The sequence below is a fragment of the Lithobates pipiens genome, unplaced genomic scaffold, assembly GCF_037356315.1.
Source record: "Lithobates pipiens isolate NorthernLeopardFrog02 unplaced genomic scaffold, aLitPip1_a1.2 Scaffold_18, whole genome shotgun sequence".
Lineage (NCBI taxonomy): Eukaryota > Metazoa > Chordata > Amphibia > Anura > Ranidae > Lithobates > Lithobates pipiens.
In genome coordinates this window covers 232,826,436-232,854,184 of record NW_027507758.1, presented here as the reverse complement: position 1 = coordinate 232,854,184, position 27,749 = coordinate 232,826,436, and the positions used below count along the sequence as shown (strand labels likewise).

The following is a 27,749-nucleotide window of genomic DNA, read 5'->3' as shown; positions in this document are numbered from 1 at the left end:
TGGTGATAAATGGGATTACTCGGAATGGTCAAGGGTGAGTAGGGGTGGGTAGTGGGATCCCCCAGGGTTCTGTGCTGGGACCAATCCTATTTAATTTGTTCATAAACGACCTGGAGGATGGGGTAAACAGTTCAATCTCTGTATTTGCGGACGATACTAAGCTAAACAGGGCAATAACTTCTCCTCAGGAAGTGGAAACCTTTCAAAAAAGATCTGAACAAATTAATGGGATGGGCAACTACATGGCAAATGAGGTTCAATGTAGAAAAATTTAAAATAATGCATTTGGATGGCAAAAATATGAATGCAATCCAATCTATACACTGGGGGGAGAACCTCTGGAAAAGGACCTGGGGGTCCTAGTAGATGATAGGCTCAGCAATGGCATGCAAACAGAATATTTTCATACATTAAAAAGGGATCAACTCCAGAGATAAAACGATAATTCTCCCACTCTACAAGACTCTGGTCCGGCCGCACCTAGCGTATGCCATCCAGTTCTGGGCACCGGTACTCAGAAAGGATGTACTGGAAATGGAGCGAGTACAAAGAAAGGCAACAAAGCTAATAAAGGGTCTGGAGGATATTAGTTATGAGGAAAGGTTGCGAGCACTGAATTTATTCTCTCTGGAGACAAGATGTTTGAAAGGGGATATGATTTCAATATACAAATACCAACTGGTGACCCCACAATAGATAACATTTTTTCACAGAGTTTATCAAGACTCGTGGCCACTCATTAAAATTAGATAAAATAGGATTTTTGTACTCACCGTAAAATCCTTTTATCTGTAATTTACCATCTGAAATACGAATTGGCGTGCGTCCGAATTCTGTACGCAATACGAACTTTTGTTTACGAATTTCGGATTTCGGATCAGTTGTCGTCATTATGCTTATGTCAGCACAGGGATGGTGGGAGCCCCTCATAATAAGCAGTCCCAGGAGGAGCAGGTGCAAACTGGACTAGCGGTGCATAGTGTAGTGTCATATTTTGCTCCCCATCATAGAATGCTCCGGAAGTGACGTTGTGGCCAGAAATTTAGCACTGCGCATGCGCGATGCGTTCCAAACACTTGCGCCATGCGTTCCAAATGATTTGCGACAATGCAGACCAGTGAAACCGTCAGATAATGTCAGAGAAGTGAGGGGAGGTAATCCCCTCCCTGAGCCACAGTTACCCGCTCTCTCCCCGCCGCTCTCTGCTCTGTCTAAAGTTAATGTCACGATTAGCTCCCCATACTCCTGTGACATTATCTGACAGTTTCACTGAACTACATTGTCGGAAATCCTCTGGAACGCATGGTGCAAGCATTTGGAACGCATCGCGCATGCACAGTGCAAAATTTCTGCCCGCAACGTCACTTCCGGAGCATTCTATGATGGGGAGCAAAATATATACAATGGCAGACAACCAATCCGCTTCTCTCTTTCTCATCTAATGAAACTTCGTATTTCGGATAGGAAATTCTTCAACGGAATTTCGTATTTCGGATAAAAACCAAACTTCCATCAGCATCGACTGTCATATTGAGGTATATTTTTGCCTTTAAATTCATCATAAAGAACGTTCGTACACGTTAACGAACCTAACGACAATTCGTATTTCGTACGAAACAAAACGGAATTTCGGACACGAAATACGAAGTACGAATTCATTTTAATACGAATCGAAACGGAACAGAACAAAATAAATTTATTGACGGCGCCCATGTCTAGTCAACAAGCAGTATAACGTAGAGAAAAGGAGGGGTGGGTGCTGTGTCGGTCGGTGAACTACAGAGAAAAGGATTTTTACGGTGAGTACAAAAATCCTATTTTCTCTTATATTCACCGACTGACACAGCTCCTCTCTGTAACTAAATGGGACGTCCCCAAGCAGTGCCAAATGAGGGGTGGGAAAAAACAGCATTAAAACTTCATCCACCATGGCAAGTGGGAACTAGTGAAACTAAACCCACAAAAAAAAAACAGCAGTGTACGGAAAAACACACCACCATATAACTGGGTATTCTCAACAGGAGAGATCCCCAATACTGCAAACTTTATGCAGAAGTAATGCAACAGTGCATTAACAAACAGTACTGCGTTTTTATTGAAAAATCTGGTAAAAACTCAATTGCAACTACACGGCCGCCTGCAAAACTTTGCAGCTAAAACAGGCATCAGCCGATGCACTGACGTCTACCTTGTAGAACTTGGTAAACGTATGGACAGACGACCAGGTCACCGCCTTACACACCTGAGCGACTGACACTTGGTGTCGGAAGGCCCAAGACGTTCCGATTGCCCTTGTAGAGTGGGCTGTGACCGGAAAGGGAGGCATCTGCCCCTTCAAGGCATAGGCTTGTACTACAATCTGTCTGATCCACCTAGAAATGGTGGCAGGCGAGACCGCCATACCCTTCTTTGGACCAACCACCGAAACAAACAGCGAGTCTGACTTCCAAAAGGGAGCTGTGGCAGACAAATACACATTTAGAGCCCTAACCACGTCGAGAGAGCATGAAGGGCCACATCTTTAGGGTGCTTCGGCTTAGGACACAACGATGGTAATACAATGTCCTCATTGATATGAAAAACCAAGACCACCTTAGGTAGAAAGGACGGTTGTGGACGCAACACCACCTTATCCCTGTGGATGACCAGATAAGGCGACTTGCAGGACAAGGCCGCCAACTCCGAAACCCTCCTGGCTGATGTTATGGCCACTAGGAAAACCACCTTCTGTGAAAGGGTCAACAAGGGAATCTCCCTGATATTCTCAAACGGCGGCTTTTGAAGCGCCGACAACACCAAGTTCAAATCCCACGGAGGTGGATGCACCGGAGGGACTACATGTCGTACCCCCTGAACAAAGGTACTCACTAATGAATGAGACGCCAGGGGTCGCTGGAAAAAGACAGCCAGAGCTGAAATTTGCCTCTTAATGAATGCCAACTTCTGGTCTACACCTTGCTGACCAAACAGCAGGATCCTGGATATAGAAAAAGAGCGCACATGCCAACCTTTCTCCTCACACATGGAGATATAGGCCTTCCAGGTATGATGGTATATCTTGCGTGAAGAAGATTTCCGCGCCCTCAACATGGAATCACCGAGTCCGACAGAACCCAGTTCCTCAGCACCTGGCTCTCAATAGCCATGCCGTTAAAGCCAGCGATGGTAAAGCAGGGTGAAAGGTTGGACCTTGACATAGGAGGTCCTCTCGCAGCGTCTGCCACCAGAAGCACCAGGTCTGCGTACCAGGGCCGCTGAGGCCAATCTGGGGCCACCGGGATTACTGGGATCCCCTCGGGTTCCACTCTGTGCAGCAGGCGAGGCAACAGTTTTAGCGGAGGAAAGGCGTAGATCAGCTGGTACAATCAACGACTTCTTTAGGTTCAACAGCCACCCAAATTCTCGCAGTCTGCATGGTAATCACCACATCCTCCTCTAATTCTGAGACGGAAGATGCTCTCAGGAGGAGATCATCTAGGAAACCCACGATCACGATCCCGGATTGTCGCAACAACGCCAACACTGGAGCCAGTACCTTGGTAAAGACTCGGGGGGCTGATGCTAGACCAAAGGGAAGAGCCACAAATTGGTAGTGGGCTTCCCCGACTGCCAAACGCAAAAAATTTTGATGCCGAAGGCATATGGGAATGTACAGGTACGCATCCTGGATGTCCAAGGACGCCAGGGAGTCCCCTTGATGGAGTGCAGCGACTACTGAGCGAACTGATTCCATTCTGCACTTTTACAAAGTGATTGAGGGCTTTTAAGTCCAAGATCGGACGTACCCCTTCCTTCTTGGGAACCACAAACAGATTTTAGTGACATGTGGTGACAAGAAAAATTTCAGAACAGCGCTGCCTTCAACCAGCAAAAATACCTCCACAGACACCTTTTGGGACCCCCCAAACCGGGACCAGGACCATCGCTAGCTGCACAGACCCCCTACAGGTGAGAGACCCAGCGATCCCCATACACACACCACCGCAGCACATGTAGCCCCCCCCCCCCCCCCGGGGTGGGGGAGGAGGGAAGATAGGTACATGGGAGAGAAGAGAAGGAGGTGAGGTGGCTCCCGAATCGACCTCCCAGGGAATGCCCAGCTCCTCAACCCCCCCCCCGAGGGAGGGAGAGCCGTACTTACCAGTCCTGAAGAGCTGGGAGACATTCCATCACAGACCCACTCCTGCGCAGTTACAGGGTGGCTGCTGGCCCGGTATACTGTGATCCAGACATCAGTAGCCCGGTCATATGTATACCCTGGAGCATTGAAGCTCACGACCACCTCTGGAGCTGAGGTATGGCATGGCCTGCCGAGCCTTAGCTGCAACCTGCACATGCTCGATGGCCGAACTGGGGGGACTACAAGGATAATTCAACCAGCCTGTCACCCAGCCGGCAGTTGATAGAATATCCCAGGATCTTTCATCTTGCGCAAAAGTATAAATCCTGCATCAAAAAAATGGACCAAAGGGACCGCAGGGTTCTCCTGCACTAGGCAAAATAAGACTGAGTCTGCTGAGGCAGCAGGGAGGGTTGTTCGCCCAGGGTCTGCCCCCTGGACAGTACTGACATTTCTGTGTATTGTGTTACAATTTTGCCTAGTTCTCCTAGTAGCAGGCTAACAAACCCATTTAGTTACAGAGAGGAGCTGTGTTGGTCGGTGAATATAAGAGAAAAGAGGTTTAACCTTAAACTAAGGATGTGGAATCCCCTTTCGCAGGCAGTGGTCTCAGTTTTCAAGAAACTATTACATAAGCACCTGAACGACCGTAACATACAGTGTAATACTGACATAAAATCACACACATGGGTTGCACTTGATGGACTTGTGTCTTTTTTCAACCTCACCTATAACTATGTAACTAATTTTTATTTAAAACATTAAATACTATCCATACCGATCTAAGCAGTGTTTTGCTGTAAGAACCCATTCACGGTCAATCAATGTTCCTCCACAGTAGTGCAGATTAAAGCTGTAAGACAAAGAAATGTTTTAGTGCACACTAAAGCCCCGTACACACTATCAGATTGTCTGCTGAGTTTTTCCTTCAGATTTACCAAAACCATGTAGTAGAAGGGCCTGCCTGATTGCATACAAATTGAAACTCCTAAGGTTTGACCTCATATTATATGGTTTTGGTAAATCTGAAGGAAAAACTCAGCAAACAATCTGATAGTGTGTACGGGGCTTAATGCTCATAGAAAGGCATTATAAGATGGTGAGAGTGTTGGCTATCCAGAAGATTTGTTAAACACTGATATCTATAATCTGACTTCTCCCTTGTCTAGTAAGAGGCCAATATTAATACACCTTGGAAGAGCAAATAAATAAAAGGATCACAAATGGTCCTAGTAGCATAAACAGCAACACAATCAATTTGTGATGTGATGATGCAAGATATTCACTCTATGCAAATAAGCTAATCTGATTCTGTATGAATAAACATAAACTACTGTGCAAAAAATAGCAAATGTGCAAAATAAATCAATAGTGCAAAAATATATATGTATATCAACCATGCAAATGAATTAAAGAGCCCCAAATGGTCCTAGTAGCATAAAGCATCAACACAATAAAATTGTGATGTAATGATGAAAAATAGTTCACTCTATCAATAATGGACCAATGGAAAGAGTGCTGAATGTGCGTCACATGTGATCTTCAATAAATCTTCGTGTGCACTACTTAATGTTCTCTGGACTCTTACCTCAATTAGAAGTATATGACGCTACAGAGATAAACACGGCTGGGGAACATCCATGGATCCCATGGCAACCAATGGTGTCTCTCCCACAGTAGTATATGTTATACAATGCAGTTGCAATCCAGCAATGGATCTTTTCACATAGCGTGCTGCTGTCTCTCCCTCTCCTACTACTATGGAGCGGTTTGAGTAGGAGAGAGAGAGACAGCAGCACGCTGTGTGAAAAGATCCATTGCTGGATAGATTTACCTATTCGCACAGGAGATAGTTATACAGGAGTTACTTATATTAATTTATTATTTTCGTTTATATGATTACGCTAATCACTTTTTTATCTATACCAATTTTTGTGCACTGTATACACTTTAGGTCTAGCTGTGATTATTTATTAACATTTATTTAAGAGAATAGATTAATTCACTTGATAGTGCGAGGGACCCCACTTTCACGTATGTAGTGTGATAACGTGGAGAACTTGAGCTAGATTAGGCAGGTTAGTTAGCGGTAGCAGCGTGCAGGCAGTTTAATATATTATATATATATATATATATATATATATATATATATATATATATATATATATATATATATATATACACACACACATACACACAGTGCATTCAGTGTAGACTATATATACAGTGCAGGCAGTCTAGTATATATACTGTATATACAGTGCAGTCAGTGCAGAGTATATAATACAGTACATTGATTGAAGTTAAGAAGAACCCTATGCCAGAATTAAGAAATGAAACAGAATGAGGTCCCCCCCCCCAAAATCCATACCACACCCCTTGGGTTTTGAATGGAAATTTGGCGGTTTATATTGTAGGCTTGTAATTCTTAGAAATAACTCACATAAATATGTCCGAAAAAGAGTCTAGTACATCCCAGGTATGATAAAGTTTGAAACACAAAATCATAGATTATAATATAATAAATAACGAAATAATTCTCAAAAATAATATTATAATAATAATACAATTTATTCAATAATGTAATTAACTCAAAAACACAGAAATGTGCTCAGTTGCAGAATTGTCGCTGTCGTCACTTTCAGTGTCTGATGACGAATTTCCTCACAAATCACTATCGCTCAATTCTACAAGTATTCAAATTTACTATCGCTGTTTTCTAGTTGGTCTAAAACCACTTTTGACGTAAAGGGACACTTTTTGGTTGCAACGACATTCTCCACTTTGCAGGCAGAAAGAACAGTATATATAATATAAAATTGCATGCAGGACACTGGACAAAGCACTAGGGACAATAGGGAGGTGAAATAATTTGATACAGTACACTGTAATCTTACAGATTACATTAATGTATGTGTTCTGTTTTTTGTACTTTTTGAATTTCCCGCTGTGCTCCCTCCCTGTGCGTCACGCCGCTTGCAAGAAACAGAGCACGGTATACAGTACATCGGGCAGAAGACACAGCCGCTGCACACAGCGGGAGGACGTTGCAGGATCCTGAGGACAAGGTAAGTTACTTTCCCTGGATACTGCGATGCAGCCGCAAGTGTGGCTCAGGGTTAACGCTCTTGGCATGGAAAATACACCCGAGCCACACTTGGGAATACCGCTAAGAAGGTTAAAGAGGTTGTAAACCCTGAACAAATAAAAACGAAAAAAAACCTGTGAGACAAAGGCATAATGAGTTAGTATGCATCGCATACTATCTCATTATGAAATACTTCCATTAGAACAAAGCCCTCCATTAGAACGAGTGACATCACTCCCACGCATGCACGCAGGGGCTGCCAGTTAGGGCACAAGGCTTTGAAGATACGGCATGGGGGCCATTTCTTCAGAGTGCATGCGCCGATGATGTCATTGGCGGTGTATACAGTGAATATCTCCTAAACGGTGCAAGTTTAGGAGATATTTACAGTACCCATAGGTAAGCCTTATTATAGGCTTACCTATAGGTACAAACAAACCAGGGAAATTAACTTCTCTTTAAGATAAAATGCCTTCTGTTTGCAGCAGCCCCCTCAGCCCCCCTAATACTTACCTGAGGTTTATCTAGATCCAGCGATGTTGCAGGAGTGTCTCGGCTGCCCGGGACTCCCTCCTCTTTGGCTGAGACAGCAGCATAGCACTAAGGGCTCCTGCTGCTCTCAATCAAAGTCAATCAGCCAATGAGGAGAGAAAGGGGACAGCTGGGTTTTGGCTCCGTGTCTCAATGTGGCTTGGCTCGGGTGCTCCCTTAGCATGCTGTTTGCTGTGGGGGCACTCAACAGGAGGAAGGGGCCAGGAGCACTGAAGAAGGACCTGAGAAGGAGGAGGATCTGATTTTTAACTAAAAAAAAACAAGACTTTTCAATCACTTTAAAGTGGTTGTTTACCCGCTGAAGTTTTTTTTTTTTTTACTCACCTGCAAAGGAAAAGGCATAATGAGCTAGTATGCACCGCATACTAGCTCATTATGAAATACTTACCTTAGAACGAGGCCCCGACATCTGGACCGATCCAAGCCGAGGGAGCTGACATGTTCCCTCTGCGTTTCTTCCGGGTATCGCGGCTCCGGCACTGCGAGTGGCCGGAGCCTCGATATCGTCAATTCCGTGCATTTCTTCCCAGCAGGATCCGGCGTCTGCCGGACATTCAGCCGAGAATCCCCTGTGCGCATGCGCCGCTGCAGCGAGGGGAATATCTCCTAAACAGTATAGGTTTAGGACAATTTTAGCCGTATTATAGGCTTTCCTGTAGGTAAAAGTACCAAAATTGACTATACAACCACTTTAAGGTGTCCAGCTACTGGATATACTATGACTTAAATAAATGAAAAAAACATTCACAGACAATATCAGGTATCAGCCAGAGCTTATAAGACCTGTGGTTTCATATGGAACAAACAGGAGAAGAGTTATTATTTTGCAAAAACTTTACAATGAAATGTTCTGTAAGCAATTTCCTTAAAATAAATAGAACAGGACAACATTTACCTTGTTCGAATACTGATCTGCCAAGGCCAAGAATTTTTATATGCTTCACACTTAGTCAATTTTCCAAAGCACATTGTTTTCCCCGTTCTTTTGGGCTTTCCACACACAATTTCTGTTGAGGCTTTTTAAACAGTAAAATACATTAAAGTGGAACCTTACCCATAACAACTTGATAAAAAATAATGTTCTTTAGCAAGGAACATACATTCCACATTAATAATTATGCTACCCAAATTAGTGTGTGCTGTAAATTGTTTCCAGCATTGCTCCTGTTTCTTCTTGCTGGAGGCTGCCATTTTGCTGAAGCCCTAAGCCCCAGCAGTAAATCATAAAGTGGAACTAAACCCATCAATTTACCAGTTTCAAAAAACAGTTACATTCCTGGAATGCTGGAAATGCAAACTGTCACATTTGATTGTGTTCTCAAACAAACTGTCAAACCATCAAATGGCTGGTGTCATAAATGATTACATGGGCAGCACCTTGGCAGTTGCAGTTCAAACAGAAGCAGGTTCCTTGGCTGTAAAGGATAGGAGGGTTTAATTCCACTTTAAGGTTGTCAGCAGATCAGCCTCTACAAACTCAGACGTGCCTAAAAATATAGAGCAACTGAGCATGTGCAGAGCAGGGTGAGACAATGTATTTTTGTTTTTTACACAGTATAGGAACTTTTTTTTACATGTTTTACATAGCTTTACAGTACCTGCAAAACGGGTCACCCTGAAGTAATCTAGGTGGGATTAATTGTATGACTAAAGTACCATTTTAAAGAGGAAGTAAACTCTTCTACTCTGATGCTTCTTTTCATTTAGTCCATTATAATAAGTAATTATCAGACTATAGCCACTGTAATCCAGCCCAAATCGCAAAATACTTACTGTTTAAAGAAACTTTAAAAAACTTGTTTCCAGGGGTTAGGCAGTGCCATCTTAAGTATTGTTTTCTGAGTCCACAGTGGAGTGTATTTCCGCCCTTACATTGAGCACTTCCTGTACTGTTAACCAAGCCTCCTTCTCAATCCAACGTTTCTATGGCAACCCTGCTTCCCTGTTAATAGCTTACTTGTTTATTTCATAGTATTTACTTGTCTCGATGTCTAATGTTTGCCTTTGTCAGACTTATCAGCTTCAGCTGATAAGACTGCAGCTATGGCCACATTTAGACTGTATGTGAGGTCACATGGTGTGTAGGAGGAAGCTCTGAGTGATTAGCAGAGTTCAGTGTTTTGCCGTAGGAAGTCCTGATAACAGATAGATAAGCACATAGAGAGTGTGCCGTAAATCAGGGGAGATCTGGGCATGCTCAGTGACTTCATTCTACAGAACAACAAGGATTACAACAATACTAAGCAAGTAAGGAGATATCTACAAGCAGTGTTCAGTAGGGTTTTTTATGTTTTTATGCTGATTTACATGGGACAAAGTTGTGTGTGGGGGGGGGGGGGGGGGTTTACAACCACTTTAACATCAGATCAGTGGAGGAGCAGCACATAACATTTCACACCCTTATGGGCTTCAGCAATTATTACATTTCTACTATCAAGGATGCCCACACTGGATCACCAGGGATGCCAACAGACCACCAGGGATGCCCAGCACCAGGTATGCCACCCTAGACCACCAGAGATGCCAGTCAGTGCCCACAGTGGATGCCAATCAATGCCCACAATGGGCATCACTGATTGGCATGCATTATTGTTTGGCACTGGTTGGCATCCATCAGTACAATATAATACAATACAATGCCACATATCAGCGCCCATCCGTGCCGCCTATCAGTGCCCATCCATGCCACCTATCAGTGCCCATCCATGCTCATCTGTGCCGCCTATCCATGTCGCCTATCCATGCCCATCCACGCCGCCTATCCATGCCAATCTGTGCCAGCTATCAGTACCCATAAGTGCCGCCTATCAGTGCCCATCAATGCCACCTCATCAGTGCCACTTCATTGGTGCAACCTCATCGGTGCCCATCAGTGCCGCCTTATCAGTGCCCATCAGTGCAGCCCCATCAGTGCCCGTCAGTGCAGCCCCATCAGTGCCCATCAGTGAAGGAGAAAACTTACTTATTTACAAAGTTTTGAAACTGAAACCAAAAAAAAATTTCTTTTCAAAATGTTCGGTCTTTTTTTATTTGTTTAGCAAAAGATAAAAACTGTAGCGGTGATCAAATACCACCAAAAGAAAGCTCTATTTGTGGGAAAAAAATTATAAAAATTTAAATTTGGGTACAGTGTAGCATGACCGCGCAATTTGCATTCAAAATGCGACAGCGCTGAAAGCTCAAAATTGGTCTGGGCAGGAAGGTGTTTAAGTGCCTGGTACTGAAGTGGTTAAGTAAACAAAAAGAGACCTACATTTTTTTAAAAAGTGTGGAAAAGTATACTACAGTTTTTTTTTTTTTTAACATACTGTAATGCAGTGCGGTACAGTGTCATCATATAAATGGTGTGGTGATGGTGATCAGGTACCCTGACTGGTAACAGTATGTAAAACAAAATATTTTTCAATTTAAAAAAAATAATAATAATTCTATTACATTTCTTTTTTTTTTTTTTAACATACTGTGACCGGAGCAATACTATACTGTGCCATAGTAACACTGTGCTACTCTAGGAAGGTAATCGGGATTTTATTTTTTGCACACTTGCAGTGAATTTCACTGTTTTAAGCAACCATTTTTACTGACTGAAATGGATTTATTCAGTGTCAACCATTGTGGTTAGCTATGATTGGCCACAGCTAATCACGTGGTACAAATGGGTTGTGATTGACCCTGTCTGTACCATTTGATCACTGTGACCAATCACAGAAATCAACACAATAGTACACAATGGATGACAGGAATGAAAGCCATCCATTGTGTACAATTGTCATGTGATCTGCTGTGATTGGTTACAGTGATCACATGGCACCGGTAGCGTCTGGTACACTGATCTGTCATCTGTGGATGATGTGTCTGTGTGAGGCCCATCCTGGGACGGACATCATATGGTGTTCATCCAGAGTGGTGCATGTCCTAACCGGCCTTAATTTGTGTATAGGCCAGGCAGGAACAAAGCACATGAATAACTCTGATCGACTTTTTGTAATCTCCCAGTAACTACCCTAGATTATAAGGCTTTGTGTTATCTTGTATAAGTTATAAAATGAGTATGGAGAATATTTACCACAGGAAGGAATTGCACAGTAATCCCAACTAACTGGGCCAGGATTTGTTACAAAGCACCATGGGCCATTTATATCTCCATCAGGATTCCTGCAGTACTGTGATAAGAAGAAAATACAAAGATGCGCATTAGAAGTAAAAATATTTAGTACACTTGAACTATAACCACTTTATAGTATATGATATATTGTAATAATATATGATACCCTTTTTTCATATAATCAATTTTTTAAAGCATGTGGCCTATAAATAACTTCAGTAAAATGAAAATTAAGGGCCGGTGTCTATGGACGAAGATGGACAAAAAATGCTTTTGACATCGGTTTCAGCTGCTTCTGAGACTATTCAGAATTCATTGCAGGTACATTTGTGACCTGCTTTAAACTGCTTTTCCAGTCCTATAGACTGGTATGGGAAGAGAAGCAGTTCTGCAGCAGAGAAAAGCCCACTAATACAGGCCCTAAGCCAAATCTTTCTGTTGAAATAATTAAACATAGAAACCAAAAAAAACATACACTGTAGTAGAGCATAGAAACTGCAAAAGACTATAAGGAATGAACAGGTAATACTTATACCAAACAAATTATTATATATCTTACAAAAGCAAAAGCATCCTAATACCGTATATAACAGCATGGAAATCCTATATATATATATATATATATATATATATATATATATATATATATATATATATATATAGATATATAGATATATAGATATATACACACACTATACTGAATAAATACAGTATATATTTTCACATACAAACACGCACTCGTAGACACTTTATTTTGTAGTCACACATGTGTAGCACTGGCTCCTGACAAGCAGGCGCTATATGTTTTTCAAAGTAAAATTTTCCTGAAACCACAGTTGGGTTTTGGGGCTAATTTTCTAAATTTATGGTTTCAGTACCAGTCCAGCTGGGTTGCACTGGGTTCTCCTTGACCGCAGGTGTCGCTGTCACTGCCGGCAAGAGTAAGAACACAGTCTAGCTGGGTGTATTGAATGCCACTGTTCTTTTGGGACCAGCCCAGTGGGAGTGTTCTCCTGCTGTGCATTCTGGGAGATGGTTTTTAAGGTTCCGGCATCACGTGCTTCGCCCTGTTCTGTTCCGGAGAGTATTTTCTGCCTGTTTAGTTCGGGGGGTCCTCCTGACCCAGCCCCATGGCCCTCCTGTCATGGGGTGCGGAACCATGCATTTCAAGTCTCTGGGCTGGCTAGCCTGAGGCAACGCAACTGCAGGGAAAGGCCTGAATAAATTCGGGGCCTATTGATCCAAAGGGGGCCCGGTGCCGTCTCATCTAAGGGAGAGGCCCAGCAACTGGAGAAACCCCAGGGGAGGACTTTTCAGGAGAAGGCTGTGTGCATGGCTGGCTTCTCTGAAGGAGCCTGGAGGCTTAGTTGAAGGACACTACGTGGATCTACACTCATACGGTATCGCCGGATCGGCTCAGAGATACTGGTACCGTATGATAGCTCTTTAAATTTATCTATGTTCCTCAGTAACGCTCAAGTCTGTGGCAGAGACTTTGTCAAATATCCTACTGTGACAGAGCGAGGCTCTGTCCCTATGAAATTAGAGGTAAAGGAGACACAGAGTTTGCATATCTGCGGACTGCAGGACTACAGAGTGTAGAGTTTAAATGGAGAAAACTGCTCTGTCAGTTTTCTCCAGGTTTTGCTAGCTCCAGATGGGATTCTGTAGTTTGGAGATCCCTGAGAGTTATGGGTGGGACGGGATCTCCAACCCTGTGTCCGGGTCTTGAGGCTAGCGAGCAGGGTGTGTGCCCAGCTGCACACAGCCCATACAACGAGGGGATTTGTGTAGGATGGTGGTGTGTGAGCAGCTTGCTGCTTGAAGCTGTGCATGTCCAAAGCTGTGTGAAGGACTTGAAGCTGTGTGCGTCCAAGGAGCCGTGTGCTGTGTGTCGAAGGGTTGGAAGCTGTGTGCGTCCAAGCAGTTTGTTGGACGGGGCAAGTACCTATAGCAGCAGTACTGCTGAAGAGTAGCCAGGTGGGCTAGCATTTTCGTTCTGATTTTGCTGTATTTAATTTAAGCTTGGACCCCTGCGTGGGATTACTGGATGGACTAATATTTTGTTTTCTTCTAATAAACGTGGGCTACCAGGCCCTTAACCATACACGCCTGACTGATGTGGACTAAAAAATGCATCTACCAATTGAGCTAATCACCCCAATGTCACACCTACGCTCAAGTCTGTGGCAGAGACTTTACTTAACACCCTACCGGCTGCTAGGCCTGGTGAGAGGAGGTCTATCCAGGGGTTGTAAAATCCAGCTGTGAAATGGTTCACTATTCTCTGGATTTTTCCTATAAGAGACTTTCCATTTTTGCAGTCTAAAGTACCCGAACTTACTCCTAACCCTCTACCCTAAACTGAGAGACTCTGTTTCTGTTTCAAATAAATAACCCAAAAGAAGATGTAGTGTCAGTTTCCACATTTCTTTGGGCCATCTATCATGGGAACCCCTAGACGGAGAAGCAGTCAAGAAGGTAACGGTAAGCCCAATAAAACCAGCAGCTCCTTCGGGGGTCAGTGCTACACATGTATTCTACTTCTAGTATAAAATATTACATTATTATTATCTGATGATGTTTATTTTCAAACTATCTTACATTTTTATCCAATCCACCATCTGGGTGAGTTATTGGTGTAAATCTGTTGTGTGGATGAGGCGTCTGGGAGCTCCATTCTTGACAGGTATAGCCTTTAACAGTGACTGATCTTGTACCACGATAATCTTGACCTTTACCAATAACACAATCTGATAGACAAATTAAATGAAGCTAATTAGCACTGTATTGAACTACTGGATATAGCTTTGTGTGTTGTTCACAAATGAAGCCTTTTCATTGATTTGATTCCCTGGTTATTTTAAACCAAAAGGAAATGTAATGCATGCATGGCCATATTTTCCATTTGTATCCTGATTTGAGATATAAAGAGAATATCTGTACTAAAGAACAGGGAAATTACTAAAGTGAACCAGAAATTTAAAGTGTCAACATACCAAGGTCTCTGCACATAGTTTTGGTAGTCCTTTAAAGCACCACAGGAGTTCTAACGGATCTGCACTAATATTCTGTTGACACTTTCAAATATTAGATTTCATTACGGATTCCTTTTTAAAACTTAAATGTATCAGTAAATAAACTACCAATAATCCTATTGTCCAACACTTTGCAAACATCACAACAACATATTAGGGCCTATTTAAAAAGACCAGTAAGAGAGGTTTTATTTTTTATTTTTTATTTTTTTTACAAAAGACAGCAGAAAATGTGACCTTATTTGGCACCAAAATAGCTCCCGATTTATAAAAGTTTGAAATTGCAGTTATAATGTGCAAATTTATGGAAATGCTATGGGATTGTTGCTCTAGTTTGTCTCAATTGAAAGTAATGGATTGTTTGTTTGATTTAGGGTGGCATTGAGAAAAAAAAAAAAAGTATTTCCACAGTTATCTGCAACATAGATTTCAATGTTTTTTTTCACCTAACTTTGAGTAGGTCCTCCTTTTGCCACCCAAAACAGCCCTGACCTGTTGTAGCATGGATGCCACTATACATATGCTATGGTTTCTGGCATTGGTAGCAGACCTTTTAAATTTTGTAACTTGTATGGTGGGGTCCCCATGACTTTCACTTGTCACTTCCCATAGATGCTTGATTGGATTGAGATCTGGAGAATTTGGAAGCCAACACCTTAAACTTACCATAGTGTTCCTCAAACCATTCTTGTACTATTTTTGCCGCGTGGCAGGACGCCTTATCCTGCTGAAAGGAGCCACTGCCATCAGGGAAGATCTTTTCTGTGAAGGGGTGTACTTTGTCAATAACGATGTATAAGTAGTTAGTACCTGTCAAGTAACATCCACATGAATGGCAAGACCCAAGGTTTCCCAGTAGACGTATGCAATTCGATTTGCTCTGAATATAAATTCAGACAAATCTTTGGTTATATGGCTGTATCCGAATCTCCAAATTAATAGAAAGGAATTTTGTTAAAATTTGTTTTATATATACGTATTTCATATATTCTAACGAATTCCAAGTTTTGAAAATGATTTGAATTTGGATCAGTTGAATGACTGGTGAATGATCGGCCGATTTGAACTCTGTGTGAAAAATAGCTGGTTGTTAAGGAGTGGGCTGGGACAGCTGAATTTAAACAGAACTGCTGGCAAATAAAAATTTTTTTTTTAAAACTGCTTTGCCCCCCCCCCCCCAATCCATACCAGGCCCTTTGGTTCTGGTATGGATGTTAAGGAGAACCCCACACCAAAATTATAAAAAAATTGTGTGGGCCCCCCAAAATCTTTACTAGACCCCTCAGAGGATGCAGCCTGTCAGGCCAGGAAAGGGGGGGGGCGAGCGAGTGATTCCCCTCTCCTAAACCACACCAAGCCACATGCCCTCAACATGGGGGGTCCTTTGGGGCAGGGGGGCTCCCCCAAAGCATATTGTCCTTATGTTGATGGGGACTAGGTCCTCTTCCCTACAATCCTGGCCTGGTGGTTGTGGGGGGGGGGCATAGCAGAATCTGGAAGCCCCCTTTAATAATGTGAATAAGTATGGTGCTCAAATGGTTTGTAAAACACACCTGTTTTGACAAGTCCTTTATTTAAAAAAAAATAACCCAGAGCAAAAAAAAAAAAAAAGTCGCCCGCCGAACACGACTGTTCCCGTATAGGGATACAGCCACATGATAAGTAAACATAGGGGCGGGGTTACCTGGTGATGTAACTGGGTGACTCCGCCCCCATTTCTACCTCTCATTGGGTGGGTGCCAGTCTCGAAAAAACATGGGGGAAGGGTTACCTGGTGACATCATTGGCTGACCTGCCACATAATGAGAGGTAGACGTGGGGACAGGGTCATCCAGGTTGCACCACCGGGTAACCCCACCCCTATGTTTACCACTCCTCCAGCTGTGTCACTGGGCAGGAGCAGTTGTGTTTGGTGGGTGACTTTTTTTTCTTTTCGTTTAGTTCAGCGTTATGTTTTTTTTTAACAAAGGACTTGTCAAAAACTGGTGTTGTGTTTTTATCAACTTTGACTTTTTTTGGTGAATAAGTAGGGTTATTATGTACCCCATACTCATTCACATGGGGAGGGCCAGGATCTGGGGGCCACCACTGTTAAATGGGGCTCCCAGATTCTGATAAGCAACCCCACACACCCACAAGCTAGGAATGTGAGGAAAAGACCCTTGTCCCCATCAACACCCCTCCATGTTGAGAGCATGTGACCCTGTATGGTTCTGGGGGGGGGGTGGGGTGCTCGCTTGTCCTCCCTTTTCCTGGCTTGCCAGGTTGCATGCACAGATAAAGGTCTGGTATGGATTTTGGGGGGACCCTACGCTATTTTTTTTTAAATGTTGGCCCGAGGGGCCTGGTTGGGGGGAGACCCAAACCTGAGTCCTGACAACAAATTTGATTGTTCTTAAAATTTGGAATTAGTTTATTCATAAATTAATAATCAAAACAAATCTTGAAACTAACAAAATTAAATTAGTAACATAACAAATCTATCTGAAACTAAATACATTTTTCCGTTCTGCACATGTCTATTTCCCAGCAGAACATTTTCCCATACTTCATCCTGGTGCCATTTCTTCCCCAGGTAAGCGACGCACAAGCACCTGGCCATCCAGATGTAAAAGAAAATATGATTCATCAGACCAGGCCACCTTCTTCCTTTGCTCAATGGCCCAGCTTTGATGCTCATGTACACATTGTAGGTTCTTTTGCCTGTGGACACAGGTCAGCATGGCACCCTGACTGGTCTGAGGCTATGTAACCCCATACACAAGGAACTGCAATGCCCATTTTTTCAATTTTAATACTTTCAACACATCATCTTCAGGGACAACATGTTTACTTGCTGTCTAATATATTCCATTGACTTTCAGATGCCATTGTAATGAGATAATAATATCTCATATTATTCACTTAACCTGCCAATGTTAATTAAGTTATGAAAAAAAAAAAGGCACAGCAATTTTACTCATAGATAGGTTACGTGAAGTGTACATATGTAGCCAAACCTTTTTCCTTAGCTTCAGCTAGAGTAAGGAAAGATTAAAATGTAAGTTCACCTTCACAGAAAATTGTAAGATGAACTTACAATGGACTCCCTCCCCATGCCCCCCGGTCTCACTGTACCTGAGTCACGCGATCCTCCCTGTCAGACACTGGGTCGCCGCTTAACCGTTCTGAGGATTTGAAATCCCTGCAGCTTAATCTTCTATCCGTACCTCCCAGCGTGTATGGATAGGAGGCATTCGAATTAGTCGGCACCGTCACATTGATGACGCTGACCAATCAGAATCCGCCTGGCCTGTCCTGGAGGACTGAAGAGGATTTCAAATCCCCAGACCAGTAAAGCGGTGCCTTGGTGCCTGATAGCAGAGGATCACGTGACTTCGGCCCAGGGGAACCAGGGGTGGGGATGAACTTACCCTTTAACACCCCTATAACCCTATTAGGTTTTTGTTTTATTTTATTTTGTTTTTGTTTTGCTGTCTGATGGGTTGCTGTCACATGGAAGACTTTCCTGAAATGCAAAAAGAAATAAGAATAGATTTATACCCTTTCATTTATATTTAGGTTACAGATCTATAATTTTGGATCTCCCCTCACTTTCTGTCTTATTGACAATAGACACCAGGATAAACAGGGTAGCAAATCTCCTCAGGGGGGACACAGACGCCATGTATAAATATAATGTGGGATTTTTTCTCTGTTAGATACAGTAGGACCTGTTTATAATATACAGGGCCGTCTTTAGCGAAGGGCAAATGGGGCACTTGCCCTGGGCTCAATCTTTGCAGGGGCCCACGCCACCCTTGAATTGGGGGCCTGATGATGGCTTTGCAGAGTACATAGATGACACTGCAGGCTGTATTCCTGTTCTAGACAGCAGAGAGGGGGCAGGGGCCGGGAGCTCCACTGAGGAGTAGTGATGGCCGAACGGTTCGCCCGGCGGTCGTTTCGCGGCGAATTTCCGACATTCGCGGTCCGCACGTTCGAACGCCTTTTTCCGTCGTTCGCCGCGGCGGACTTACGTGTTTAATGTATACAAGAACTTTAACCTTTGGTGACACGTTTATCATGTGATACAGGACAGCCAATTGAGACATGACAGCACATGGACACTTGTACATTCCCCCTAACCTATAAATACACCCGATCCGGTGGCCATTTTACATTCTTTCTTCTGTTAAGATAGGGACAGGTTCCTGTGTGGAGTAGGGAGAGATAAACCACTAGCTATTTGGTACACAAAAGTTCTTTTCAGGACTGGTATAGGTGTTAGGTGTTGATAGGTTTGCTGTGCTGCTGATTCTTGCAGCAGCCTGAGTGTCTTTTGTTAGTTTAGAGAAAGGGAAAGGACGGTGTATGCTACAGGGACAGCCAGATTAGTCTTTCATCATCATCATCATCATCATCATCATTAGCTGTTACTATCAAGGTCCACAAAAGAGCTGTTCCAGTAACCACTAATCGTTCTCTTTTTTTGCCAATTTGTATAGGGACAGGAAGGAAGCAGTGTTGTCAGGCAGTGAGGGTAATTTTAAAGACTTGCTGTTATTATTAGTTCCACAAAGGTTCTTTTCAGGACTGGTATCAGTGGTACAGTAATAGGCTTGTACATGTATAATATTCTTTCTTCCAAATATAGAAAGGATATTATACTTGACTGCTGCCCTTCTGCTGCAGTCTGCTAAACATTCACAACTCACTTGTTCCACAAAAGTTCTTATAAGGACTGGTAACTTGGTATAGGGTGCTACGGTACATAGGCTTGAGTGCGGTACAGTCTGCTGTTCTGTAAGGACCGCTATCGGTCCACAATAGATAGGGTTGACGTGCACCACTGCTGACCGCTGCCCTATACTGCAGCAGTCCTTCAGCGGTATAGGGACTGACGTACAGTCTGCTAATCACTAACACACAACCTGCTTGTTCCACAAAAGTTCTTATAAGGACTGGTAACTTGGTATAGGGTGCTACGGTACATAGGCTTGAGTGCGGTACAGTCTGCTGTTCTGTAAGGACCGCTATCGGTCCACAATAGATAGGGTTGACGTGCACCACTGCTGACCGCTGCCCTATACTGCAGCAGTCCTTCAGCGGTATAGGGACTGACGTACAGTCTGCTAAAAACTAATACACAACCTGCTTGGTCCACAAAAGTTCTTATAAGGACTGGTAACTTGGTATAGGGTGCTACGGTACATAGGCTTGAGTGCGGTACAGTCTGCTGTTCTGTAAGGACCGCTATCGGTCCACAATAGATAGGGTTGACGTGCACCACTGCTGACCGCTCACCTATACTGCAGCAGTCCTTCAGCGGTATAGGGACTGACGTACAGTCTGCTAAACACTAATACACAACCTGCTTGTTCCACAAAAGTTCTTATAAGGACTGGTAACTTGGTATAGGGTGCTACGGTACATAGGCTTGAGTGCGGTACAGTCTGCTGTTCTGTAAGGACCGCTATCGGTCCACAATAGATAGGGTTGACGTGCACCACTGCTGACCGCTCACCTATACTGCAGCAGTCCTTCAGCGGTATAGGGACTGACGTACAGTCTGCTAATCACTAACACACAACCTGCTTGTTCCACAAAAGTTCTTATAAGGACTGGTAACTTGGTATAGGGTGCTACGGTACATAGGCTTGAGTGCGGTACAGTCTGCTGTTCTGTAAGGACCGCTATCGGTCCACAATAGATAGGGTTGACGTGCACCACTGCTGACCGCTCACCTATACTGCAGCAGTCCTTCAGCGGTATAGGGACTGACGTACAGTCTGCTAAACACTAATACACAACCTGCTTGTTCCACAAAAGTTCTTATAAGGACTGGTAACTTGGTATAGGGTGCTACGGTACATAGGCTTGAGTGCGGTACAGTCTGCTGTTCTGTAAGGACCGCTATCGGTCCACAATAGATAGGGTTGACGTGCACCACTGCTGACCGCTGCCCTATACTGCAGCAGTCCTTCAGCGGTATAGGGACTGACGTACAGTCTGCTAAACACTAATACACAACCTGCTTGGTCCACAAAAGTTCTTATAAGGACTGGTAACTTGGTATAGGGTGCTACGGTACATAGGCTTGAGTGCGGTACAGTCTGCTGTTCTGTAAGGACCGCTATCGGTCCACAATAGATAGGGTTGACGTGCACCACTGCTGACCGCTCACCTATACTGCAGCAGTCCTTCAGCGGTATAGGGACTGACGTACAGTCTGCTAATCACTAACACACAACCTGCTTGTTCCACAAAAGTTCTTATAAGGACTGGTAACTTGGTATAGGGTGCTACGGTACATAGGCTTGAGTGCGGTACAGTCTGCTGTTCTGTAAGGACCGCTATCGGTCCACAATAGATAGGGTTGACGTGCACCACTGCTGACCGCTGCCCTATACTGCAGCAGTCCTTCAGCGGTATAGGGACTGACGTACAGTCTGCTAAACACTAATACACAACCTGCTTGGTCCACAAAAGTTCTTATAAGGACTGGTAACTTGGTATAGGGTGCTACGGTACATAGGCTTGAGTGCGGTACAGTCTGCTGTTCTGTAAGGACCGCTATCGGTCCACAATAGATAGGGTTGACGTGCACCACTGCTGACCGCTCACCTATACTGCAGCAGTCCTTCAGCGGTATAGGGACTGACGTACAGTCTGCTAAACACTAATACACAACCTGCTTGTTCCACAAAAGTTCTTATAAGGACTGGTAACTTGGTATAGGGTGCTACGGTACATAGGCTTGAGTGCGGTACAGTCTGCTGTTCTGTAAGGACCGCTATCGGTCCACAATAGATAGGGTTGACGTGCACCACTGCTGACCGCTGCCCTATACTGCAGCAGTCCTTCAGCGGTATAGGGACTGACGTACAGTCTGCTAAACACTAATACACAACCTGCTTGGTCCACAAAAGTTCTTATAAGGACTGGTAACTTGGTATAGGGTGCTACGGTACATAGGCTTGAGTGCGGTACAGTCTGCTGTTCTGTAAGGACCGCTATCGGTCCACAATAGATAGGGTTGACGTGCACCACTGCTGACCGCTCACCTATACTGCAGCAGTCCTTCAGCGGTATAGGGACTGACGTACAGTCTGCTAATCACTAACACACAACCTGCTTGTTCCACAAAAGTTCTTATAAGGACTGGTAACTTGGTATAGGGTGCTACGGTACATAGGCTTGAGTGCGGTACAGTCTGCTGTTCTGTAAGGACCGCTATCGGTCCACAATAGATAGGGTTGACGTGCACCACTGCTGACCGCTGCCCTATACTGCAGCAGTCCTTCAGCGGTATAGGGACTGACGTACAGTCTGCTAAACACTAATACACAACCTGCTTGGTCCACAAAAGTTCTTATAAGGACTGGTAACTTGGTATAGGGTGCTACGGTACATAGGCTTGAGTGCGGTACAGTCTGCTGTTCTGTAAGGACCGCTATCGGTCCACAATAGATAGGGTTGACGTGCACCACTGCTGACCGCTGCCCTATACTGCAGCAGTCCTTCAGCGGTATAGGGACTGACGTACAGTCTGCTAAACACTAATACACAACCTGCTTGGTCCACAAAAGTTCTTATAAGGACTGGTAACTTGGTATAGGGTGCTACGGTACATAGGCTTGAGTGCGGTACAGTCTGCTGTTCTGTAAGGACCGCTATCGGTCCACAATAGATAGGGTTGACGTGCACCACTGCTGACCGCTGCCCTATACTGCAGCAGTCCTTCAGCGGTATAGGGACTGACGTACAGTCTGCTAAACACTAATACACAACCTGCTTGGTCCACAAAAGTTCTTATAAGGACTGGTAACTTGGTATAGGGTGCTACGGTACATAGGCTTGAGTGCGGTACAGTCTGCTGTTCTGTAAGGACCGCTATAGGTCCACAATAGATAGGGTTGACGTGCACCACTGCTGACCGCTCACCTATACTGCAGCAGTCCTTCAGCGGTATAGGGACTAAGAGTTTTGTCACAGGGTCATTTAAAAAATGACATGCAGAGGAAGAGGCAGGCCCTTCCGCAGGGGTGGTAGGGGTAGGGCAGGAGCAACAGGCTTGAGCCAAAGTGGGAAGTTGCAGAAGGTGCGTTCAATTACTTTAAAGGATGCACCAGACTTGGTTGAGTGGCTCGCTCAGCCTTACTCTTCTGCACCCTCCTCATCCTCTCGATCTGCACCCTCTTCTTCACTCTCTGCTATGTGCACCCCCAAAGACACTACCACCAACAACACGACCACCACCACCACCACCACATACCTTCCGCTTGAGTCACTGGAATTATTTTCCGATCCATATCAAGAGGACATTTCTGATGCGCAGCCACTCTTGGTATTGGATCAGGAAGAGGAGGTAGCAACAAGCGCTACTCAGCAGTCTGACGCCAGTACCCAGATCAGCCCAAGGAGGAGGTTGGTCCCCGGTGTTGCTGCCTACTCCGAGATCTCTACTTATAGCGGTGGGGAAGGTGACGTTGATGATGACGTGTCTAGTGATGTCACGTGGGTGCCCACAAGAGAGGAAGAGGAGGGGAGTTCAGAGGGAGATATGGACCAGCAGATAGGGAGGAGAAGCAGCAATGACTTACATTGCACAGCAGGGACAAAGCAGACTGCAAATGTATCAGGAGCGAGTCATCGACCATGTACGGTCACATCTGGCGCTCCCAGGACACCGGCACATGGCTCCGCAGTGTGGGCTTTTTTTAACGTGTCCGCTGCTGACAATAGCGTTGCCATCTGCAATCTTTGCAGTCAACGCGTTAGTCGCGGTAAGCCCAATACTCACCTAGGGACGACCGCCTTAAGAAGGCACATGAGCAGCCATCACCGAGCCCAGTGGGAGCAACGGAACACACAAAGCCACACTGCAGGCTCTCACCGTCCAGCCTCGTCTTCTACTTCTCCTTCTCCTCTCTCCTCACAATTGTCCTCCACTCCACCTTCCATCACGCCAAGCTCACATTTTTCTGCAAAAAGGCAGGCTTCCGTGGGCCTAATGTTTGAGCGTAAAAAAATGATGATGCCGGATAACCCTCTTGCCCAACGGTTGGCGGCTGGCTTGTCAGAACTCATAGCCCGCCAACTACTGCCATATAAACTGGTGGACTCGGAGGCCTTTCGCAAATTTGTGGCCATTGGAACACCACAATGGAAGGTCCCAGGAAGGAAGTATTTCTCAGAGAAGGGCATCCCAGAGCTATATGGCCATGTTCAGCGGCAAGTGAATGTATCTCTGGCACACAGTGTCGGTGCCAAGATACATCTGACCACAGACACGTGGTCTAGCAAACACGGGCAGGGAAGGTATATCAGTTTTACTGCCCACTGGGTGAACCTTCTGACGGCCGTCAAGCATGTAACCCGTGGCACCCGTGTAGATTTGGTTTTACCGCCACGGATTGCATGCAGGCCTGACTCTTCTTCTCCTCCTCCTACTCCATCCTCCTCCCTCTCCTCCTCAGCTGCCTCCTCCTTTTCCGCTGCTAGCGTCTCTTCCACTGCACCGCCCAAGCTCCCCAGAACCTATTCCACATGCCAGGTGAGACGTTGCCATGCCGTGCTGCGTCTGTTGTGCCTGGAAGCAAAGAGCCACACTGGCCCGGCACTCCTTTCAGCTTTGCGTTCACAGGCAGATGAGTGGCTAACACCGCTCAATTTGACAGTTGGTAAAGTGGTGTGTGACAACGGTGCCAATCTGCTTAGCGCATTGAAACAGGGCAAAATCACGCACGTGCCGTGCATGGCACACGTCTTAAACTTGGTCGTGCAGCGATTCCTTGTCAAATACCCTGGGGTCCAGGACATCTTGCGGCAGGCAAGGAAAATCTCGGCCCATTTCAGAAGATCTTACACGGCCATGGCTCGCCTTGCTGACATTCAGCGGCGACACCATCTGCCGGTCAGACGTCTTATTTGCGATTGCCCGACGCGATGGAACTCAACCTTCTATATGCTTGATAGGCTGCTCCAGCAGAAACGTGCAGTTAACGTCTACCTGTATGAACTCTGCGAAAGAAACGGTTCTGGGGAGCTGGGTTTTTTTTCACCGCGCCAGTGGCTGCTCATGCGCGACACATGCAGACTTCTGCGGCCATTTGAGGAGATCACCAAACTGGTCAGTCGCAGCCATGGCGCCATCAGTGACATGGTACCTTATGCCTTCTTTCTGGAGCGTGCATTGCGTCGTGTCATTGATCAGGCTGTGGAGGAGCAGGAGCGGGAAGATGAGGAAGTCGCAATGCTGGATGAATTCCCAGGGGGGGCTACTCTATCTGAGACAAGTCAACAACAGGAGTCTGATGAGGAGTCAGAGGAGGATGGTGCCGGGGCGGATGAGCAGGAGCAAGAAGAGCATGCTTTAAACCTTTCTGGGATCCCTGTTGTGCGAGGATGGGGAGAGGAGAATGAAGAGGACGACATTATCCTGGATGATGAGCAGGAGCCAGGCCACCACACCGCTTCCACTTTAGTGCAAATGGGGGCCTTCATGCTCCAGTGTTTTAATAGGGACCCCCGTATAAAAAGCATGAGGGTCAAGGACCAGTACTGGGTGGCAACGTACTTAGACCCCCGGTACAAACACAAAATGGCGGAAATGTTACCGCCGTCGCAGAGGGCTGTCAGAATGCAGCACTTCCAGGCCTTGCTTCGAGAAATGCTGCATTCTGCTTTTGCGTGCGCTGGCAGAGGAGCAATTCCCACTCCCAGAGAAGGATTTGCGGGTACCAATCCAACAGCGCCTGCAAGAAGAGGCCGGTTTGAAGATGTGTTGGTGACTTCGGATATGAGGTCATTCTTTCAGCCGACCCATCGACAGGTGTCATCCGGATCCAGCATCAGGGAACGCCTAGACCGTCAGGTGTCCGACTACATTGGGTTAACGGCCGATGTGGACGCTCTGAGGAGTGATGAACCCCTAGACTACTGGGTGGGCAGGCTTGACCTCTGGCCAGAGCTTGCCCAATTTGCAATCGAACTGTTGGCTTGCCCCTCATCCAGTGTCCTGTCCGAAAGGACGTTCAGCGCAGCAGGGGGGATTGTGACCGATAAGCGTACTCGCCTAGCTCACCACAGTGTTAACTACCTCACATTTCTAAAAATGAATGAGGCATGGATCTCGGAGGAATTCAACACATGTGACCAGTAGACCATGTATATGTCTATAAACTATTTTTTTAATCAAGCACACAGACCTTCTTAATTCATTTGGCTCACTTCCTTGACCCAAAAAAGCACACCGTACTATATGCCCCTACCCTCCTCTTTGAAGAGGTTGAGCGGTGTCATATTTCTACTGGGGCTGCTTATGATATCCCTGTGCTGTGCTGACTTCCTCCTGGGGGTTCTTATTATGAAGGGATCACACTATCCCTGTGCTGTGCTGACTTCCTCCTGGGGGTTCTTATTATGAGGGGATCACACCATCCCTGTGCTGTGCTGACTTCCTCCTGGGGCTGCTTACGGTGCTGCTGTCAGTGCTGTATGTCACGGTGCTGCTGTCAGCGCTGTATGTCACGGTGCTGCTGTCAGCGCTGTATGTCACGGTGCTGCTGTCAGCGCTGTATGTCACGGTGCTGCTGTCAGCGCTGTATGTCACGGTGCTGCTGTCAGCGCTGTATGTCACGGTGCTGCTGTCAGCGCTGTATGTCACGGTGCTGCTGTCAGCGCTGTATGTCACGGTGCTGCTGTCAGCGCTGTATGTCACGGTGCTGCTGTCAGCGCTGTATGTCACGGTGCTGCTGTCAGCGCTGTATGTCACGGTGCTGCTGTCAGCGCTGTATGTCACGGTGCTGCTGTCAGTGCTCTGTATTACGGTGCTGCTGTCAGATGCCTCTATCACGGTGCATGTGTCATTCCGGTATGTCACGCTGCTGGTGATCATCTCCTGCACCCTCTTCTTTGCCTACCCTGGTCCCTGACCTTCCCTCTCCTCCATTGCCTTCATTAGCTCCATAGTCCTGAATTGTTAGAACAATTTCCCAAATAAAATAAAAATGCTTGTAGTTATCGATCCCAAATTCACCTCATACATGTATTATGTCATTGTCCAGATGGTGGGACTACGTTTTACCCCCTAATAATTACCACGTGGCCGCAAATTCGACATGAAGGTTTGCAAAGTTCGCCTCCCATTGAAGTCAATGGGGCCCGCGGCGAACGGTCGGTTTCGCGAACGTTTGGGTCCGTTCGCATTTCGCGTTCGCGAAACGTCCCGTCGGAAGTTCGTCCATCACTACTGAGGAGCTGACCCTGCCCCATGTTAGTTAGAGCAGTGATTGGAGTGGATGTGTCAGTGGAGCTACCGGCTCTGCCCCTCTATACTGGCTGGGGATTACAGAGGTCCCGGGGGCGGGGTCGGGAGCTCCACTGACGCGCCCACTCCGATCACTGCTCCAACTACAGCCACTCTGTTCCAAGCATACAGGCTACATGGGACGGGGTCAGAGCATCAGTGGAGCTCCTGGCCCCTCTCTGCTAACTAGTGCGCAAATACAGCCTCTGTCCTCTGTGCACTCTGCAAAACTGTCACCCGGTAATCCCGTGCAGTATGTCCGCAGTCTGGTAGTCTTGTGCAGTATGTCCGCAGCCTGATAATCCCGTGCAGTATGTCCACAGCCTGGTAATCCCATGCAGTATGTCCACAGCCTGGTAATCCCGTGCAGTATGTCCGCAGTCTGGTAATCCCGTGCAGTATGTCCGCCACCTGGTAATCCCGTGCAGTATGTCCGCAGCCTGGTAATCCCGTGCAGTATGTCCGCAGTCTGGTAATCCCGTGCAGCATGTCCGGAGTCTAAGAAACCGGGGAATATGTCCGCGGTCTCTGGTAATCTCGTGCAGTATGTCCGC

At 45.6% G+C, this 27,749-nt stretch overlaps 1 protein-coding gene across 1 annotated transcript in view; it reads right to left on the bottom strand.

Moving 5' to 3' along the window:
• Positions 1-27,749, bottom strand: part of LOC143986696 (plasminogen-like) — a 174,111-nt gene that overhangs the window by 40,995 nt on the left and 105,367 nt on the right. The window contains exons 9-12 of the mRNA XM_077485104.1: positions 14,470-14,618; positions 11,827-11,923; positions 8,656-8,776; positions 4,899-4,973 (exon numbers count right to left, since the gene is read on the bottom strand). Of these exons, the coding sequence (XP_077341230.1) occupies positions 4,899-4,973; positions 8,656-8,776; positions 11,827-11,923; positions 14,470-14,618 (442 nt within the window). The remainder of the gene's footprint in view (positions 1-4,898; positions 4,974-8,655; positions 8,777-11,826; positions 11,924-14,469; positions 14,619-27,749) is intronic.